We start from the raw sequence: 21,450 nt of genomic DNA on the forward strand, positions 1-21,450 counted from the left end.
GAAAGAGCCGAAACATCCCTTTACAGCATAGAACATCAAATGTAAAGTTGTTAAACAATCTACACAGCTCTCAAAGGAAGCAGTAAGAGCCAATGTCTGAGTTGAAATTAGAATTCAGAATTATTTGAAATACAACTTGAGAAGTTTTTTGGTTTTTTTCCATATTTTGAAGTACTAAATAAATTTATCTCTCAGATATTAGCATATAACATCTCCAGTGTTGATCTTCATGTAGTCTGCTATTTTTATCATACATTTTTATGCTCCCACCTACACTTACAATACAGTGAAATTTTTCTTTCAAGATGACTTCTCAATTCAGAATATATTCCAGAAAGCTGGGATTTTCTTCCATTTTTTACACAGAGAAATCTGGCCATGAATATTTTTGTGTGCTCATTTCTCCTATCTGCTTTCCAGATGGAAAAATGAACTACAATGCAGATAACATTAAGCCTTATACCAGGTTTTGAACATTGGACTTCCTCCTAACCTCAGAAATAGAGCTGTAGTTAACACTTTTAGAGAACCAGAGAAATAGGATCCCTTCTTTTCCTTTTTTCAGATATGAGATAAGAACTTTTAAAAATAAGCTTGGCATCCCTTCTAGCTCCAACCAAACCCTTTTTTTAATCCCCATCAAAATGATTTCACAATTTTCTCATCATTCTCTGCTCTTAAATTGAAAGTGGTCACATGTTTGTAGATGTGATGGTCTAGGGATTAAAAAGAGTGGACTTGTGAGAAGTTAAACTCTTGCATTGGCCTATTTTTCTTTCTATTTTTACAATTAAGTTTGTTTACTTTAAAGCTATTGTTACCTTTTGGCCTTATTCTGACCAGAATTAACACAGTTCAACTGATTCTGCAGGAAGATGGATGTCCATTTGACTCCACAGCCTGCAGACTGGAATCCTGACCCCTATAAAATCCCCAATTTTGGTGTCTATTAATGGGAGCTCTGTACAGAGCCTCAGAATTGAACACAGTCCAAAAGCAGAAGGAGCAGAGGAAAGCTCTTGGGTGAGCTGTCTCTCTTCTTAATTCATTACTATCTCTTCTCTTATCTTCCTCTTTGGCAGGGTCTCAGCCAGCACTCAAGCACACACATAGTCTGAGGGAACAGCAGGACAGTAATTCAAATTTGTATCGCATGTTGCAGGGTACAGTTCCTCCTCATTCTGCCACCAGCATTAAAAAAGGGGTTAGCCAGATATTTCTGCAAAAATACTGAAGCATTCGGAGATCTAACACAGATACTGAATTCGTGTTAGCTCTGCCTAGGACTGAGCGAAGGAGGCTGTTCACACTTCTCTCAACTACTGTTTCAGAATGTCTGGGACCTGAAAGATGGTGCTGTACCTGTTAATTTTTTTGCAGGGCTTTTTGCACTTCCAGCAAAAAGGATTCTGACAACTGTGTGCTAGGATGCTTGGACTAACACATTAATAAAGCTGGACGTTAGTTATCACCAGCATTATTTATTCTTATGCAAGTCACTCCAAAAGTAATGCCTTCTCTGTTTTATCATGTGCGCCCACACAGCATCAGAGGCAGATGTTGGTGGCATGGCAGTAGGAGTTGAACATTTTCACCAATATTTCACTTAATTTATTGCTGTGCGACAGATGGCAGCAGGACAGTCTGACAGTTTGACACAGAAGTGCAGACGGAGCAAAGGTGTGTCACTGAATTCCTTCATGCAGAAAAAACTGCACACACTGATGTTCGCTGATGCTTTCTGAGAGTCAGTGGAGACCAACCAGTGGATGTGAGCACAGTGAGGCAATGCATGGCACGTTTCAGTGATGTGAAAGCCACATTCTGGATGGCCATGCAGATTTTTATGTGTGGCATCCAAGCTCCTGTTTATCATTGGTGAAACACATAGCTAATGGTGGTGACTATGTTGAAAAATAGTGTTTCATAGATGAGAATTTGCTCTATTAGTGTCACCATGCTCTTTGCACCTATTGTAGTTTCCATGGAAATGAACAGGAGGCATTACTTTTGGAGTGACCTACAGACGTGCTACATGAAGACAATCATATGATCCAAGAACAACCTCAAATAGAATTGTAATGCAAAGTAACACTGATCCTAAACCTTAACGATTACAGAGTAGTTGGCAAAAAATGGCTCAGCTCTATAGGAAAGGAAGGAGCTGGGCAGCAGGAAGCCCACAGTGCTTTTATGCTTTTTTCTTTAAAGCAGGGTACATGACTCATGGCAATCATGGCATAAGGGAAGCTCAGGAAAAGCTTCCAGTTCCATCCTCAGAGATGGATAAAGCACTCCAGTCCCACGATGGTATCACACAGACACTGTGCAGCAAGCATACCTTTGGCTAGCTTTTAATAGCTCTATCTAACCACTGCAGATGGTTATGTGTTCAGCTCCACTGACTGTACCGGCTTATCGCATAGAGCAGAATTTCCACTGAAGCGTCAGAGGTACTGAACTGGCAATGATGAAATGCTGGCCGAAACCACTGGCTGCAAACAAAGGATGCAACAGCTTGCCAGACATATCAGAACAAATAACTGTACGATCACTGTTTACAGGGTCCACTTAAGAAACGCATTTCATCAGATAAACACAAAGCAAATGCAAACTTCAAAGTCAATGCAGACCCATAACTAAGGAATAATTTTATGATTTGTACATCACTAACACTGGCAGGTCATATTCTGTTGATAAAATATCATTTTAAATACAACGTTCGTTTGAATTCAGTTCTGCAGACACCTAAAAAATGGCCTGGACTGGGGCACTGGCAGGTGGCAGAACAATATTCTCTCTTTGTAAAGTGTTTCTTGTGTACTAACTGATGCTTCAGTGCTCCAGGTATCTGAGGTACCTAGGGGATGACGGACTCTCCCATTAAATGTAATGCAATTAATTTCTAAAGCTGTGATCTCTTCCACCCACAGAGCCTGTGAGTAGCACAAGAGATACCTCATTTGCTCCCTCCATGCTGTGGCTGCCCTATGGCAGTCTAACTGTTAAGCTCCTGTTGGAATTCTGCCCATATCTCAAGGAATTAAATCACTCACTGCTCACAGGGAAGCCCAGTTTGAGAGGCACTGGAGCTCTACAGTCTGACGCTGCTGCAGAAAAGAACCAGGAATGGAGGATGGATGGTTTGTCATCTATGAACTTGCTCTGAACTTGGCTATATCCCAAATAACAAGTGCTGTTTGGAGGGAAGCACCCTGTCACCCTCCAGACAGTTTTACTGTTCTTACAGTGTCAAAAATCTCAGACATATTTTAATCAGCCAGGAAATCAATACACCACCAACAGAGCTTGCCACTTGGTGAGTGAGCACAAGGATAACTTTTAGTACTCACCGAGATCATACAATTTTTGGAGCTTCTTGGCAGCAGGGTGGCTGTTGGACGATACCAGTCTACTGATTCTTTCCCAAACTGCAAATATCATCAGTAGTATGTGAACAAAGTTGCTTAAAAATAGAAGATGTACTGTGGTGATGACATTCTACATATTGTGTAAATTTGAGCTCGTCAGGCTGGTGGCTGCCAAAGCAGTTTTGCAGAGCCCAGAACACCCGCAGTGTTCAGCATGACTATAGCATCTGGCATAGTGGCTAGGGAGAGATCCATGAGCTTCCCTGAGCTCTGCACCAGAGAAACCCACAATTAACATCTGAACTCTGACACAGAAATGGCTTTCTAGATACCAATAAGCTACCTCACCTTGTCTGACAGGGGCAAGCATGATGGTAAACAAAAAAAATCAGAAGGGTAGTAAGGTAACTCATGACAGCTAAATTGGCATTCTCTCTCAGAGGTTTTCACCCACTACAGTGTGACAGCCACACTACAGAAGGAAAAGTAGCTGAAAAGAAGAACTGGTGCTGCTTAAGACTTAAGAACAGGAAGGATAATTGCAGTCAATACTAATTAAGAACCTCTCTGAAATCAAAAAAACACCTTACGGGAAGAGGTGCCTTTACAAATACCAAAGACTCGGTAGCAGTAAAGTATAATGACCTCCAACACTGCTGACACCACAGGCTTTGGTTCCAAGAGCAGGAAATGGTGTCACTGACATTTAGGTTCTCTGGAAACACAAGTACTGAGGACTTCTGGTGCTGGTACTGAATATGACTTTTTTCAGCCCGAAGAATTGCTAGGATTGGAGCTGAAACATATTCCAGAGTCACTATTTTTAGTCTTGCCCCTTTCAGCAAATAGCTTCTTGGCTAATTGCCTCAAAGGCAAAGTAGCTACAATCTTAAATGCAATGCCTGTGATAGCAGGGGAAAAGAAGCAGAGTAATCAGAAGAATATTACTACATAAAGCCAGCATTAAAGAAACAGGACAATGAGAGCTCCTCAGTTGCAACTCCAGATTTCCTTCCCCAGTGGATAAGGAAAAATCCACTCAGTATTTGCCATAAGCCCTTTTTTAAATACACATCCCTAAGCATCTTTACTCTTTTTGAAAATGACCTCCCAGCCAACTTCCTCTCAGCAATGGGCCTTCCCCAAAATCACAGGAATCATTCTACATGCCTGCTATAAAGGAGCACAGCAGCTCCCAGCAGCACCTCATCGCACAATTTCAGCTCCCAAGAAAGGCAGGCACATCTGTAACCTGGAATTGATGATGTGTAAAAGAGAGAAGACAATTTTCATGTTTTATCCATTTTAAGGCAAGAGAAAAGGAGAATGGTACGTTATCCAGCAGAGAAGCCCACTTTCTCCATCCTGTGTCTCCATGCATTTGCAAGAGGAAGGAAACTGAGATCCAATGACTATTTATGCAAAATTAAAGAATACCCTTTTTCCCTAACTGATATGACTGATATGCAACTAAGTATATTGGGGGGAAAAAGTTCCATGCTTCACTTCTTATTTTTTCATTTTTCTTTCTTTCTGGCTAGCAGAAGCTAAAGACAACAACGGGGCAAGAAGGATGTATTGACTATGCAGGTTTAAGAGAAACTTGATAAAATATCTGCTGCATTGCAAACAGTAGTTTACTCCTTATTTGTTAGCATTTTTATAATGGCCAGAAGCAGCAACCAGAATTAGAACTGTTTCATATAACTGCACAAAATAGCATGGTAATATAACAGACCTATTAAAATACAACCTCAGAACAGCGCTCTTAAAAAATGCAAGGGAAAAGAGACATAGGAAAGAGCCTAAGACCACAAAGCAATATGTAGCAAACCAACAAAACAATCTCTGAAGCGAGAAATAACCACTCCTCCGTGCTGCCAAACACATCTCACTTTAACCATGTTTTTCTTACTTGCTTCTCTTCCTTACTCTATTCCGAAAGTCTGAAATAATCACAGAATCGTGGGGGTTGGAAGGGACCTGCAGAGAGCGTAGAGTCCCACCCCTCTGCTAAAATAGGCTCCCTGCAGCATGTTACACATAAAAGTGTTCAGGCAGATTCTGAATATCTCCAGAGGAGAAGACTCCATAACTTCTCTGGGCAGCCTGTTTCAGTGCTTCATCACTCTCAAAGAAGTATTTTCTCAAGTTCATATAGAACTCCCCATGTTCCAGTTTTTGCCCACTGTCCTTTAACTGGGCTCTGGGCACCGCTAAAAAGAGCCCACTTGACTCCCACCTCCCCTGAGATATTTAGAAGCGATGATAAGATTCCCTTTGCTTCTTGTGAGACCCCCCCTGGAGTACTGCATCCAGTTCTGGGGCCCTCAACACAAGAAGGACATGGAGCTGTTGGAGCAGGGCCAGAGGAGGGTCATGAAGATGACCAGAGGGCTGGAGCACCTCCACTATGAGGACAGAATGAGAGAGCTGGGATTCTTCAGCCTGGAGAAGAGAAGGCTTCGAGCAGACCTTATAGTGCCCTTCAGTGATGATTCCCTCTCCGTCTTCTCTTTTCCAAGTTACTCAGTCATTCCTTATACAGTAGATGCAACAGGCCCTGCATTGTATTTGTAGCCCTCTGCTGAACTCTCTCTACAGGTTCTCTTTTTTGAATGGAGGAACCCAGAACTGGACACAGCATTACAGATGTGGCCTCATCAGGGAAGAGTAGAGAGGGACGATCACCTTCCTCGACCTGCTGGCCATGTTAATTTAATACACCCCAGGATACCACTGGCCTCCCTGTCCACAGGGACACACTGCTGGCTCACGGCCAACCTGTTGTCCTACAGAACACCCACGTCCTTCTCTGCAGAGCTCATTTCCAGCAGGTCAGCCTCTAACTCATATTGATGCATGTTGTTATTCCTTCCCAAGTGTAAGACTCTACGCTTGACATTGTTAAACCATCACGGAAGGCAACCATATTGATAAAATGGATGAATAAACTTAAGTACCTGTGTGCCTGCTACTTTGCAGTCCAAGTTCTACTGGCTTACAAGCAGATTGGCACTTGCTTGATTGTAAAAAAATGATGGATGTCAAGGAAGTTTAGGGAAATATACAGCACCTCTCTAGACAGTATACCTTAACCCTTATGAGCATGCACATTGTTCTCTAGAAAAGTGCTAGGACTGGAAATGTTTTCCCATGTGGGAAAAAACACTTGTTTTTTTCTATTTAATGGTGTACTTAGGGAACATCTTTTTGAACTACAGTGAATTTTATTTCAAGACAAAGAAATTGATCTTCAATACTTGAAAACCACGGTTGCACTGACTGACAGGCAGATGCAATCTCAGCTGTGCACAGAAACAGCCTCCCACTTCAAACAAACTGAACAGCATTCGTGCAGCATGTCAGCTTTTGTGGAAAATGCATGAATTTATTCATACGTATTTTCTTCAAAAGGAAATTCGTAGCCAACTGAGAATATCTACAAAAATATACGTGAGGTGGCATGCTGGTCAAATTCTTCATTTTCTTTTCCCAGCAGGGGGTATTTGAAAAAAAAAATTAAAAAAAAAATCAAGAAAATCCTGGCATAATGTTCATTTTCAGCAGTATTCTGAACTGTCAGCCAGTCAATACTCTTAACAATATTTTTGAGATGAGAACTAATTCAACACATCCACACTAATTAAATTTCACTTTCTTGGCCTAGACTAGCAAATGTCAGGACTTACAGCAGCCTACGTAACAAAGTAGGAAGGAAATGTGACTTTTCAAAGCTAAAAGATCATTAACTCCTGAGCTTACAACCCATTTTTCCAAAAAGCACACAACACATGTTTATTCCAGTAGTTTTCTCTAAGGACATTCACCACATTCTCCACTGAAACCTTTAAACAGAAAAAGCAAGAAGACATACAGAATTCATGTCACCCTGTTATGAGATGCCATGTTGGCAAATACCATTTTCATTAACAACACTTCAGGTTGCATCTTTAAGTTACTTGAGAGAATTCTAGATATTATTGGTCTCAGTGAAGCCTTAAACGTCAGCTCTTATAGGCACTGCAAATATATGTTTTTAAACCTGGAACACAGTTTAGGAGAGTTCAGTAATTTAGGTTAAGTATAACCAATCCGGAGTCTGCCCCCAAAAAAACACCTTCTGAAAGGCAACAAGCATTTGAGAAGCACATTTGAGAATGAAATACGTATTCTGATTTCCTTCCAGATTTTGCTGTCCATTCATTACTTTTGGGGAAGTGCTATCAAACCAGGTTCATCAAACACTTGCACTGTATTTGCATTTCTCTTCAAAACCTCTCCTTAGAACTGTCAGACTGGTACCCAGCTACCATGTTGCACACAACTTGACCAGTCCTAGGGAACTAACCATTACAGTGTTACAAAGAACAAATGCACAGTTAATTAAAAAAAAACCTAATAATTACCTATGAAATTGATCAGCCTGGAGCTGTACTAGGCAGTACAGCAAGTGTTTCATGGAATTTATTCCCCTTCTAGAGCTTGAAGTTCAGGAAAACAGAACAAACAGATAAACATAACTTCCAAAACAGAAAATACTGATTTGAAGGTCACACAACTTCTGCTTTACTTTTCTGACTGGACACATGTTTGTACCTTGCATTTAAATTGTTCCGAACATCAGCTGTCTACACTCTTCCCATCATCAAATCGAAGGCTCTTTCCCAGGAAGAAGCCCTGAAATCTGCCAGCTTTGCCAACACTTGCACCCATATGTACGTGTCATCTAATTCTGTGCTCATTACCCACCCTTAAACCCACATATCTCACTCATCTCCCACCTAACTGCTGGCAGTCCCATCGCAAGGCGGTTGCTCTGCCCTCTCTTTGAGAATCAGGATAGAAACCAAGCACGATGCTGCACACCATACCCAGTAGCCTACAACCTTCAGCCAGATAAAGAGGGTCTAACAGAAGAGATCCGTATCTGCATTTGATGCCAGGGAGGCATGTAACTCCTTTAGGTCACTGCCAGCTCGTAGAAAACAAATGATTGGAGTTACAGGAGTGTGCAGCTTAACTTCATTTTCTAGATCTTCAAAGTCTGAAGCAACTGCACTTATCATTTAATTTTATTTCCTTCCCAAAGTCAATTTATTGTTGTAGCACTTAAGCCTACACAACAGATTTGCTGTTTTCTCAGTATTATCAATCCCATCTTTGGAGAGTCTCTCTCATGTAAAGCATAATAGTAAATAAAAAAGCAAATAAAAATAGTTTAATATAACACAATTCTATAATTTATGTGGTTTATCTTCAATGTTCTCACTTGTCTTTTAGGCACCAATACAAACTGTAGCACGCTGAGGGTCGGAGAGAATAAAAAGGGAGTGAAAAGTTAGATTCTACAACTGAAATACCAGAAATTCTGTTTGGACATAAACCAATTTCTTCTGAGGCTGTGACTGCTAGATCTGCTAAATCTCATGCTGATTTCCACCAGATGAGATTTTAATTTATTTTTTTTCCCCAACAACATGGAAAGTTAGAAAGTAGGCATGTACAGCCTGCCAATTTCCCTACAGGAAAGGGAAAAAAATAAACCACGCAATACAGTCAGTTTTCAGTTTCTCAGTGCCTCCGAAGACAAAACCTGCTTCATTTTTGTATCTTTGTTGCTCCTGCAGGAGTTCAACATGAAAGATCAGGAGGGGCTGCATGCATGTGCACATGACAGAGTACAGAATGCTGAAAAACTGAAAGTTCAGGCAGCGTGTCATTAAAGCTATCAGTTCTGCTTTGACCTCCTGCTGTGGCCTTATCTGATCAGCTAATAGGAGACTGTACAAAATGCTAAAAAGCACTTGGATCAGGCAACCTGCAATTAAAACAATTACGAAGCAAATATATTCCACAGACGATATTCATATATATTTAAATTTGCCAGAATGGAACGAGTCCTTTTCTAGTAATATCACATTTGCTTCATACTCCATTTCACACTGATGATAGGAATCACGATAGCAATCACAGAACACAGTCTGAAATGAAGTAGTTCACTGTACACAAGCAAAGTTATGGCACTGATTTGCCAGCAGCTAAAACATGAAGTCTCAGAATTGAATAAAAACAATAAGGAAATACTGGAGCAATTTAGATCTAAGAGGAGGTTAATAAAACAAAATACTGGAAGTGTGGTGTGTGATGCACATAAAACAGATCAGGAATTGTGGGAAAACATCAAAATACCACTTTGCTTTTTTGATTTTGAACATTCTGAAACTAAGTCTGCATTGTTAATTCTCTTCCTGAAATTTCCTGCTTTGCACTTCTCTCTAAACAACAAACTCAAAATATTAAGAGTGATTTTATTAAAACCCACATGCTTAAAACATGCAAATATGTATTTAATATAAAGCACAACTGAATTCCAAATTGGATTTATTAAGAGAGAGCATCATCAAGTTAATTATGCTAATCATATATGAACCACATGGCAACTCCGAAATGCATTGAATGCAATTTTGTGGTCACTAAGTGAGACCGTAAAAGAGAGAGACCGTTTTGTGATCTTCATGTCACTTCTACTATCTTTTCTAGAAAGTATCCTGGCTTAGGTCTCCCTGTTCAGGGCATTTTAATGTCACTGGTGCTCCTTGCCCACCATAGCACAGTACTAACTGTTCAGTGGAATTCAGGCTGGACAATCCACACAGACCTATATACACACAACATACCAACTGACCAAACATAGGTAAACCTTTAAGCCTTCAGGAAATGTTGCATCAAGAACATCCAAATACAAACACATATTCATATGTTTAGATGTGAACAGGCACAATGTGTGCTCTAGTAAGAGTTTTGCACGTGATGAAATGCACAAGCCAGTATCACCCCAACAGGTGATATAAGAGGGAGGCATAAATATCATGACAGCCTCCATTCGTCCCTTCTGGTAAAATCCACTCCCATAGAAAGATCTATTCCAATCCTGTATAAATCTTATATCAGAGCATGAAAATAGTGACATTGTTCATCTCCCGGAAAACAAAAGCAACAAAGTAAGCTATCACATATCCATTTGTAGTAGAGCTGTCCTACCTTTTTAGTTTCATGTAATTTTCACTAGCTGCAGGTCTGCATTCAGCACGTTGCACCACTATTCCTTCCAGGGAAAGTTTATCTGGTACAAGACAACAAAGCAAAACTGGACATTAAAAAAAAAACAACACCCACACAGTCAAAGCTTGCATTTCTGTTTAATTCAGCATTTAATAAATACAATGTAATAATAAGTTCTCAAATGTCAAATTAAGTTCAAAGTCTCTGCTACTTTGACACTGAGGAAGAAGGAGAATCATTCTTGTACAGGTGGTATTCCCAGCACATCTTCATTTTGCAATCAGATGCTTTATGTATTAAGAATGAATCACAAAGATGAGATTTTTAATAAAAGTGTGGGCCTACTTTCTTCAGACAGTTGCACTCAACTTACCTAGGAATGGTTTTCCAGAAATTCTCACTGAATACAGTCAGCATAAAAAAACCAAAACCCTATCTACAAAGAAAACCTACCTACCAAAATATCCAAAATCAGTGAAAGACAAAATGAGATTTAATTTTGTTTTTACCTTCAGAAAAAAGAAGTAATTAATTTCCATCTTATTACAATATAACATTGCTCATCAATGGAACATTATTTTATTGCATTATGTATGTGCTAATGCTTGGGGAAAAAGGAAATAAATTACTAGAAAACCACCTACCACGTTACATTTAAGAATGTTCTCTCCCCATTCACCTGGGTAGCAGTTGCTCTGTAGTCTGATGAGAACACCATCTAGCTTAGAGCAACAGTACTTAGACAGCAATGCGATAGTACCAGCCTACAAAGAAGGAAAAGCCTGAAAACTAAAAGCAACCATAAGCAGAAAGGAAGGGAGACGTAACACTTTTGCCAAGCACTTAATTTTGCACTACTGTGTCCTACTGCACGGAGGGTGGCGGTGCCAACTTAACAATTTCTTTTGGGCATAGCCAATGCAATATGTATAAAACCTACACCTCTCTGCAACAGCCTTGCTTAAAAGAAAGGATGAGTTTCTTAACTTCAACGCCTTCATTAACTCTATTTAAAAATTCCTTCTGGAAGTCTTGTCTTGCTGTTGGCGCAGGGTGCTACACTGTCACTGCCAGTTCCAGCTGACAATACCACTGATGAGAACAGAAACACTCAGAAAACCAACATCTAGTAACACAAGGCAATTTATGAGATGCCTGAGATTTCTACCAATGCCTTATCAACTTAAAAACTCTTACACACGGAAATCCCTAAAGAATGCAGACAGCAATTGATTCAACAACACATATCTAGAAAATAATTTAATTTTAAAATTCCTGTTTTGATTCCAAAATTCATTAAATCATGTAAAAGGAGAAGAATACACCACTTTTGCAAGTACTTAGGAACAAAATTTGGTAAACGAGAAGCTGGACATGAGCCAGCAGTGTGCGCCTGCAGCCAATCCTGGGCTGCATTAACAAAGGGGTGGCCAGCAGGGAGAGGAAGGTGCTTGTCCCCCTCTACTCGGCTCTTGTGAGGCCCCATCTGCAGCACTGCGTCCAGGCCTGGGGCCCCCAGCACAGGAAGGGCGTGGAGCTCTTGGAGCGGGTCCAGAGGAGGGCACTAAGATGATCAGAGGGCTGGAGCACCTCTACTGTGAGGAAAGGTTGAGGGAACTGGGCTTGTTTAGCTTGGAGAAGAGAAGGCTCTGGGGAGGCCTCATTGTGGCCTTCCAGTACTTGAAGGAAGCATGTAAACAGGAGGGGAATGGCTGTTTACAAGGGTGGACAGTGATAGGACAAGGGGGAATGGTTTTAAACTGAGACAGGGGAGGTTTAGGTTAGATATTAGGAGGAAGATTTTCACACAGAGGGTGGTGACGCACTGGAACAGGTTGCCCAAGGAGGCTGTGGATGCCCCATCCCTGGAGGCATTCAAGGCCAGGCTGGATGTGGCTCTGGGCAGCCTGGTCTGCTGGTTGGCGACCCTGCACGTAGCAGGGGGTTGAAACTGGATGAGCATTGTGCTCCTTTTCAACCCAGGCCATTCTGTGATTCTATGAAAATAAAGCATCATTTTTATGAAAACATTTCTGTTTTTACTGATCCATAAGGTTTTGATGAAAAGAAAACACGTGGCCAATTTGCCTGACTGCCTGAGCATACAATTAAATGTTATCCTCCTTCTTCTGTGCAGAATCTAACAACCTGTGTGTGACTAAAGTGCTACTAATGTTGGTGCTTAATTTCCAATATGAATTTGTCTCCAGCTTCTGGCACTTGGTTCTCATTACGTCTTTCTATATTATGATAAAGAGCCTTTGAGTACCTGGTATTTTCTCTCTGTGAAAGCACTTTTACACAGCAATCAAGTCACTTCTCAATCATCTTTTCAATAAATGAAGCTAGCTAAAGTTCATGCATTATCTCACCATAAGGCACTTTAATAAAAAACACACCTCAATAAAGTCGTGTGGCTCTTACCTGCACTAACTCAACCTTTCAATGATATTTTGACAATACGGAGCCCAGAAAAGAGATGAAATACTTCTGTACCAGTCTTACCAAAACCATTTAAGGGAATAAAATAACAGCTACAGGAGATGAGCTTGAAATTTATCTTGCCTGACGGTAGCTCTCTCAAGGTTATTCTGCAAACTCTGAATTCAACACACGGAGGGAGACTTTCAGAAGACAATCGGCCCCATTTCTTTTAGGATTCAGTGAACTGCTCTGTGTTGGTGGTTCCCCCCAAGATCGATTGTTCAGGGGCTTGATGGAGTTGATTGCTTATTATAGCACCACTGCATCTATTCCGAGTCTTCCGAAGCCTCACGTTTTATCTCTCTACTCTGCATCCCCCGTTCTTAGGGAATATATACATGTAATTGCTTCTGTCTTGGTTAAAATGCATTTTCTTTAAAAAGATTCTGTGAATTAAGTGATCCAGGTCATGCTATGACAGTCCTGTCAGTTATTCACTGCCTGACCAGCACTGGTGCCAATCATGACACATCACATAAGCAGTGATTCTCACTTGCTGCTGTCTCTCTTGCTAATCCTGGAGAAAGCCCTTCAAACTACAGCCTAAGTGACTTCTTACTGATAATTACTTTCTGATAACTGTCAGCTAGCTTTTAATCTTATTTCATGCTTGCTGATTTATTTTTTTAGACAAAAATCAGAATGCCACAAGATTCTAAGTTATGTGCAATATGAGATACTAAGCAGGCTGCAAACATGTTGTTACTTTATCAAGCATATTTGCAATCCCCCAAATAACAAATTAGGTTTGTTTGACTAGAAAACCTTTCCATAAAGCCACATTTGCTAGTAGCCATCACATTCCTGTTCACTTCTGCCCACTGAACTCCATGACTATTTTTCCATTAGTTTGTATGGCACAAGGTTACTCATCTGAACCACCCAGCCCAGCTGTCTGAACACTGACACTATCGATCTCTGCACAAAACCCTTACTGAATTTTGAAACTGATCTTCTGTTTTAAGAATCAGTATCAGTGAATTTAAAAAGTTCCCCATACCAACTAGTTAGGAAATAAAGAAGGTTGCTGGAACCTACCAGTTAAGCATGATTATCCTTAGTAGTATCTCTTGATATAATTCTTCAATAATATCCCCTTTTAATTACCAGTGACCTGGACTTGGTTTTGATGATCCCAAGTGTTGGATTCCCAGTACCAGGCTGACAGCAGTGTCTGAGAAGACCTTAGAGCTAACCTAGCCTGGTGTCAAATCCCATTCGCTACCCAAAGCTGTGGTTCGTGTTCCATTTTCCCTGCACTCTCCTGGGATTTTAAGTCATGCAGAGAGGCCATCAGAATAAATCTGCAGAGATGCGTGCAAACTTCCAAATGCAAGAATGCAGCAGGGAAACAGTTCTTACTCTCTTCACAGGCTAATTAGCCTTAAATCACTGAACAATGCTTGCTGTCTTCAGAAACCTGAATCTCTTCTCACCTGTTGCAGGGCCAGAGCTGCAATGAAAAGACATCCAAAGTGTCACGTCTCCCTTTACACTTCCATAGTACAGTCACATCAACCTAGAACCCAAAGGAGGAATAAGGCATGAAAGCAGAAATCCCCTACTAAAAAAAACCTGCTTAAAATAAACCAGCCAGTACAACACCAATGAGCCAGTACCTGGAAGATCAGCTAAGACCAGTGATTAGATGGGAAAAAAGATGTCTCCCCAGGTGTCTGACACCATCAGTGACCACAAACAGGGTCAGCACAGCACCAGATAGGCTGCTCTACATGATCCTTATACGAAGCATCAGCCACCAGATGCACTCACGCCTCTACCTGTGCATCCCTATGCCAGCCCATAAAGAAATTTCAGCTGCTGACTCCTTCAAAGAAATGACAGGGAGACGTTGGTTCCAGCTTCAAATTCTGCTGATGATCACCATCAAAACGCAGTTAAGATGCTTAAGGCAGTCTTAGTAAACAGGCACTGGGGAAATTTACTGGAACTGTGCAGAAGATGTTTTGATAGATTTTTTTTTTTTGAGAGAGAGAAGGAGACAAGGAGCCACAGAGAAAAACAGGCTGGAGATTTTAATGTGTTCATTTCCTAGTCTGACTGCACTGCACCTAGCTCTAAGTTCCAGCACCTAGACCTTGTTAGACCAGTGACTGCTAAGTTGGAGAGCTGCGTATAAAAATTTCCTGCCCACCCAGGCACTTAGGTATTTTCCACCTCCATTAAGCTTAACAGGCCATGTTTTCTCAAATCTTCTAGTAGGCTTATTTTTCAGTTTCTTAACTGGTCTGAGAAAGTTGAGCTCACTCATATCTCTTCCTTGATGATACACGGGGCAGGAACCAGAGCTTGCTGCACACTGCCCACAGTGATGACCTCACTTCAGTTGTTCATGATGCATTCAATACACACGGGACAATACCACAGTCCTTCTCCTTACACAAACACATGGACATGCCCTGACTACACTGTATTTCTTTTCAGAAAGGGTGTAAGGCACTAGAACGGGATGTGAAGAAGCACGTACATGTGGCACTTAAGAGACATGGATTTAGGGCATGGTGGTGATGGGTTGACAGTTGGACTATATGCTCTTGGAGGTATTTTCCAACCTTAATGATTCTATGATTCCTAAGCATATAAACTTTATATTTAGCCATATTAAAATATTGTCTTAGCCAAGTACCCAAATGATTATCTGTCAGAAATTACAGAATCACAGAAACAACAAGGTTGGAAAAGATCCACAAGATCATCCAGTCCAACCATCCACCCATCACCAACAGTTCTCACTAAGCCATGTCCCTCAACACAACATCCAAATGTTCCTTGAACACCTCCAGGGTCGGTGACTCCACCACCTCCCTGGGCAGCCCATTCCAGTGCCTGACCACTCTTTCAGAGAAGTAGTATTTCCTAACGTCCAGCCTAAATCTTCCCTGGCACAGCTTGAAGCCATTCCCTCTAGTCATATCACCAGTTACACGAGAGAAGAGGCCGACCCCCAGCTCACTGCAACCTCCTTCAGCCAGTTATAGAGAGCAATCAGGTCTCCCCTGAGCCTCCTCTTCTCCAAATGTGTCTCCTTGTCTACTACACTTTCAGTCTGTATCATCTCCAGACTTCAGCAGTAACTATCTCCTTGATCACTGCTCGAGAACCAAGAACCAAATCACATTAATGTGTAGGTGAAAAGCCTCTGCTTAATATTTACCAGCTTGAAACCTGGCAGACAATTTTTGTATTTTATTTAGTTTTATAATCTATATAATTTTTGCATTTTGACAAGCAGTATCTACTTAGAGGTGAAAAGAAAAAAGCATCATCTCTTTTGCTGAACAAATTACAACCAAAAACAGGAAAAAACATTTGGCCAGTCTATTTTGCCTACACTCACGTAGATGAGCACCATATCTTTCTCCCTTAATTTTGAACTGATTGATTTCCAAGTCAGATGTTTATTATTTTTCATACAGTCAATTTTGTTTGGGCCATACAATTTACCTTTTGAATGCTGGCATAGCATTTGCTTCTTCAGTCTTGCAGTGCTCAAAAGTTAATGAAAAATATCAACAGTAAGTGTTGGTAAAATTTCATAGACAAAACTCTTGAATGTTCAGACTTTCTTATTTGAAGTTCTTCACTTTTAATTAGTGTGCAGAGCTTGTCTTCAGTAGCCATTAATCAACATCTTGCAAATATTTATTGGGATGAGAGTGGCTATGCTACTATTACTGTGAGACAGTAACTACGGAATGGTTTAACTGTCCCAACAACCTGGCCAGCTTTCTGTGTTACAACATTAAATGCCTAATGCATTTCCTCAATAACCCAAACAGATTTTATTAGTGTGGCTTCCTAACATGTTTCAAAAATTCTCCACCTCTTTTAGCTGTAGATTTCCCCTGTTATCATTCTGTACTGAAATAAAATTAGCTGCTTTCTGTAATCCAAGAGAGTTTCACTGATAACAGAATCTCAGTCAAGCTGATGCTGTTCAGATGTGTAAGATGAAGCCTTGGTAAAGCACTGGTTTTCCAGTGATGTGCTCCAGGACCAGATCCTCAGCTCTGAGGCATGCTCAAGCTCCACCAGGTGCTGCTTCCTGATCAGCAATCAGAAAAAAGATGGAGGCTGAAGAAGAGGAAGGTTTTTTTTCCACAAAGAAGCACAACAGTCAGAATGAGGGATAGCTCCCTAGTTCCATTATCCTCAGCTCTGCTTCCCTTGTAGCTGACAGATTCCAGAACTGCATTTTTACCATCTCTAGGACAGTGTCTGAGAAGAAACTGGACAGTTGTAGGGTGACAGTGCCACCCAAGTGGTCAGTTCCAGCGACCAAGTGACACACTAGCAGCCTGGAAAGCGATGGTTACTTCGGGACTTCTAGCTACCAACATCAGCAAGCACAATTCAGTTGTACAGCGCACAAACAGAGGCAGTTCACCTGTGGCATGGGATAGCATTCAGCACTAAGTTGTTCAGTCCCAGTGGGAAGCAGAAAGGAGTGAGACAGGACTGAGTGCAGTTCCCTCCACTCCCAGTACATCACACAGACTCTGAGAGCAGAAAACTAGGTGAAGTCTCTAGATTTGCATGCAAGTTGCCTACCTTTGCCAAAAGGGACCTCAGGGCAATTTTCTAGAGGAAGGGAAAAGGGAATCCAGTTCTTCTGGCATACACTGAGCTACGTGAAGCCACTGAAATATCTTCTACTTCACTAAACCTACAGGCACTGCAATAGTGCATGCATCATCGAGTGTATGCAAAGAATGAGGGCTCTTTGGAACAGACATCTTACAGTAGATCACAGGAAGTGGAAAGTTGTCACAAAGATGTGCCAGCCTCAAATTCTGTATTACAGACAACTGTCAGCTGCAGTGAAGTAAAGCTGCATGGGTCTGTCACGAGTAAAATTTTACATCAACTCTAAATGTTTCAAGCCTCAAAGGTTTAAATGCATATATTCATGATCTTCACAGTCTATTTGCCATATCAAATAGATTTTGAATATTTTATCATATGAACCACTAGAATGATTTAGTGTGATCTTTCAAAGAATATGTACTTGTTCATGGAAGTGGAAAATTTCAACTCTAAGTATCAAAATATTCAGAAGATTACGAATGTGGAAAATCAAAAGAGCCCAGATACTGTTCTGTAACTGCTGCCTCTCAAAATGTAGAGAGTTCAGCTCTCCTATCCTTTACAAACCTCAGCTTCTTGGAAATCCCTGCTTAATTCTGCCAGGACATTACTTGTTCAGCTTCAAAGTGTTTCAACAACACCATGCAAGACAAAAGCACTGCAGAAATCATTCTAACACTAACAACCACTAACACTATATTTAACACTAAATTATAAATGATATAAGCACATTAGCTGACTTTTCCATCACTGGATAATAAATTTGAACAGAAGTCTCTTGCAATGACCAAAAAATAAATAAATAAATAAAATTCAAACTGTTCCAGCCTTTCATTTTCTTGATTATTCACTCAATAATTGTGAATGGAGTTGATTTGGGAAAAAGTAGTTTAAATGTTTAGAGATCAGAAAGTGGTTGAAATCTCTGACTGAACAATGCTGAACACTTCAGTGGTCTCAAAGAGTTAACATTAAAACCATGACTAATTCCTGATAAAAAAAAATCTAATGAATAATATCTGTTTAATAAACCACACGCAGCAGCAGAAAAAAATAGAGTATCAGTGGTAGGGATACCCTGGCAAGGCTGAATTTTAAAAGTGCATTTATTTCTACTAGGTTTAATTGCCAATTAATAAAATATTATAGTGATGATTCCACAGTATCAATAAACAGCCTTAGAGACAGTGAGAACAGTATGAGTAATATCTTTAGAAACAGAGCAGAAAAATTCACAAAAGGATCATCTGACTTTCTGTTGTTTATTGGGCCCAAGCAGGAGGCATTCATCTGTACAAGTGAAAAACTCAGCTGGACAAAGATGGGCTCTGCTCCCCCCAGCCAGCCCAACATAGTGCTCACTGCTCACACTGCTCACTGCTCACTGCCCTGGATGCACACGGTGCCTGCCACCCGCCAGTTCCTCACAGCCCCAGGAAATGTACACACAGATGTGTGAGGAGCCTTCCCCTCCCTGCTTAAAGGGGAAACCTTTCCTAAAAGGAGCCCAAAAGCCAACCTCAGTGAAGCTTCACAGAGAGAAGACAGCCATTTGACTGTAGCACGCTCTGCTGCTGCTGCCGCTGCTCCCCCCATACACAAGTGTTGCTAAGCTGTAATGTTAGGTGATGTTCAGCACGCTGTCTGTGAGCACACTAACCCTTTGTTCCACGGGGCAGCCGTTGTTGCTATTGAAAAAGAAGGAATTATGCTACTCAGTGACTTACACACCATGCATGTGAACAGCAAACCGCTCTTCTTTCCAAAACAGTTTTTATCTACGGCACAGATAAAGCCAAACCTCATTAGGCTGCTGCAGTGCTTGTATTGGTGCGGAATGCTTCCATCAGCTGAAAATGGAAGCTTTCATCACAAAAACTCACCAGACCGACAAGTCTTCAGCATCACTTCCAAAGTGACAGTATGAAATCATCTCAGTGCCACACACACATCTTATACGTGAGGAATAACCATAACTGATACCTCTCTATGTACCACTAGGGATGCCTTTACTTTCTGTGCTGCCCTGCTGTACGATCAGGTACCACACATCAATACCTAATACAAGGAAAATGTGAAAAAAAGCTCCATACAAACTGAGATTCTTGCACCGTAAATGAAGAGGAGTGTTTAACTCCAGAAGCATTACACACAATTTGGCCAGCTGATACTACAAACACATTGCAAAGCATTAAAAACAAGGTGCCCTTTAGAAGAGAATTACTCATTTCTGTGCGGAACTCTCAAAACTCTGTAAACTTCCTAGGTGTAAGGACAGAAAGAGAAGTGTTTTTTATCCCCTCCTTCCCTCACACAGTTAAATGCAAATTCCCTCTACAGTCATATTCCTGCCATCTCCCTGCATACACAGCTGATACGCCACCTACTGCAAAACCCAGCTGACAGCCCGAGCAATGCTAGCAGCATTTCCATTCCAACATCGTGCCTGAGCTGAAGAAAGGTGCTCTTAAATAAAAATTTCTCTTTCCAAGCTGACAAGAACAAAGCAAGATCGCTGTGCCTGCTTCGATAATGGAGAGAAAATCAAACAGAAGAGCAAAGGAATCTGAAGAAAACCACAGCAACTTCGAGGGCTCTGAGCAAGACAAGGACTATAAAACGTCTCTGATTACTCTGAATGTTGGTGGCTATCTGTACATCACACAAAAACAAACACTAACCAAGTACCCAGATTCTTTCCTCGAAGGTATCATCAACGGAAAAATAATGTGCCCGTTTGATGCAGATGGACATTACTTCATAGACAGAGATGGACTCCTGTTCAGACACATTCTGAACTTCCTACGAAATGGAGAACTTCTTCTACCGGAAGGGTTTCGAGAAAATCAACTTCTGGCACACGAAGCAGATTTCTTTCAGCTGAAGGTTTTATCGGATGCAGTGAAATCGAGGTGGGAGAAGGAGCAGCTCGCATCTCGAGAGACCACTTTCCTGGAAATAACTGACAGCCACGACCGCTCGCAGGGGCTCCGGATCTTTTGTAACGCTCCTGATTTCATTGCAAAAATAAAATCCCGAATCGTACTGGTGTCTAAAAGCAGGCTGGATGGATTTCCAGAGGAGTTTTCAGTCTCTTCGAATATAATTCAATTCAAATACTTCATAAAGTCTGAAAACGGTACGCGACTTGTGCTGAAGGAGGACAACACCTTCGTCTGCACCCTGGAAACTCTTAAGTTTGAGGCAATTATGATGGCTTTAAAATGCGGATTCAGACTGCTGACCAGCCTGGATTGTTCCAAAGGATCTATTGTTCACAGCGATGCACTTCATTTTATCAAGTAATTACAAAGGCAGAGGAAACAAGCATGCAGTCGGCAGACCTCCTTTAACGGCAGCGTCCTGGCATCACAGATCTCGTATCCAACCAGCCCCGTACCACACAGCTCGGCTGCTCATCGGTTAATGTGAGCTAATGGTATGTAAATCTCGTAACGACATCCATCTCCGGCTTATTCGAGCTGAATGAAATTTTTATTAAATTCAGGCATCAGATTTATCTGCTAACCACTGTAAACAGAGACCGAATGCTTTCTGGTATTTGTACTGTTTTTCTCATGCTGTTTTTCAACCGGGAAGTCTCGCTGGATTTCTGTGTACTTGTATGACTAACACGCATACACCTAACTGCTGTGCCGAGCAGCACGGAGACTATTCTCATACAACAGGCAGGCTCACAGTATGTTCTGCTCCTCATGAATTCAGAATGGATTTTAACTGGAATAAATGTTTTTAAATGTTCCTTAGTGTTGATGCTAATTTGTTGTTACGCTGAATTTGCAAAAAGAAAAACAAAAAACCAAACGTGGTATTAAAAGAGGGTTTTAAAATTAATCTGCTTGATTCTAAAGTTAAACAACTCTGATTTCAACTCTCTTACAAAGAAATTTACAGCTGTGCT

General features: G+C 41.0%; 2 protein-coding genes across 2 annotated transcripts in view; one reads left to right on the forward strand and one right to left on the reverse strand.

The window, feature by feature from the left end:
- GTF2F2 (general transcription factor IIF subunit 2) overlaps positions 1 to 21,450 on the reverse strand; it is a gene marked incomplete at both ends in the record, with an annotated part of 89,928 nt that overhangs the window by 38,672 nt on the left and 29,806 nt on the right. The window contains one exon of the mRNA XM_079542650.1: positions 10,416 to 10,497. Within this exon, the coding sequence (XP_079398776.1) occupies positions 10,416 to 10,497 (82 nt within the window). The remainder of the gene's footprint in view (positions 1 to 10,415; positions 10,498 to 21,450) is intronic.
- On the forward strand, positions 20,061 to 20,834 carry KCTD4 (potassium channel tetramerization domain containing 4; the record flags this gene model as incomplete). The annotated part of the gene is made up of 1 exon (XM_079542639.1): positions 20,061 to 20,834. One exon carries the CDS (start codon positions 20,061 to 20,063, stop codon positions 20,832 to 20,834), a length of 774 nt encoding a protein of 257 aa, XP_079398765.1.

The sequence above is a fragment of the Tetrao urogallus genome, assembly GCF_951394365.1.
Source record: "Tetrao urogallus genome assembly, chromosome: 1".
Taxonomy (NCBI): domain Eukaryota; kingdom Metazoa; phylum Chordata; class Aves; order Galliformes; family Phasianidae; genus Tetrao; species Tetrao urogallus.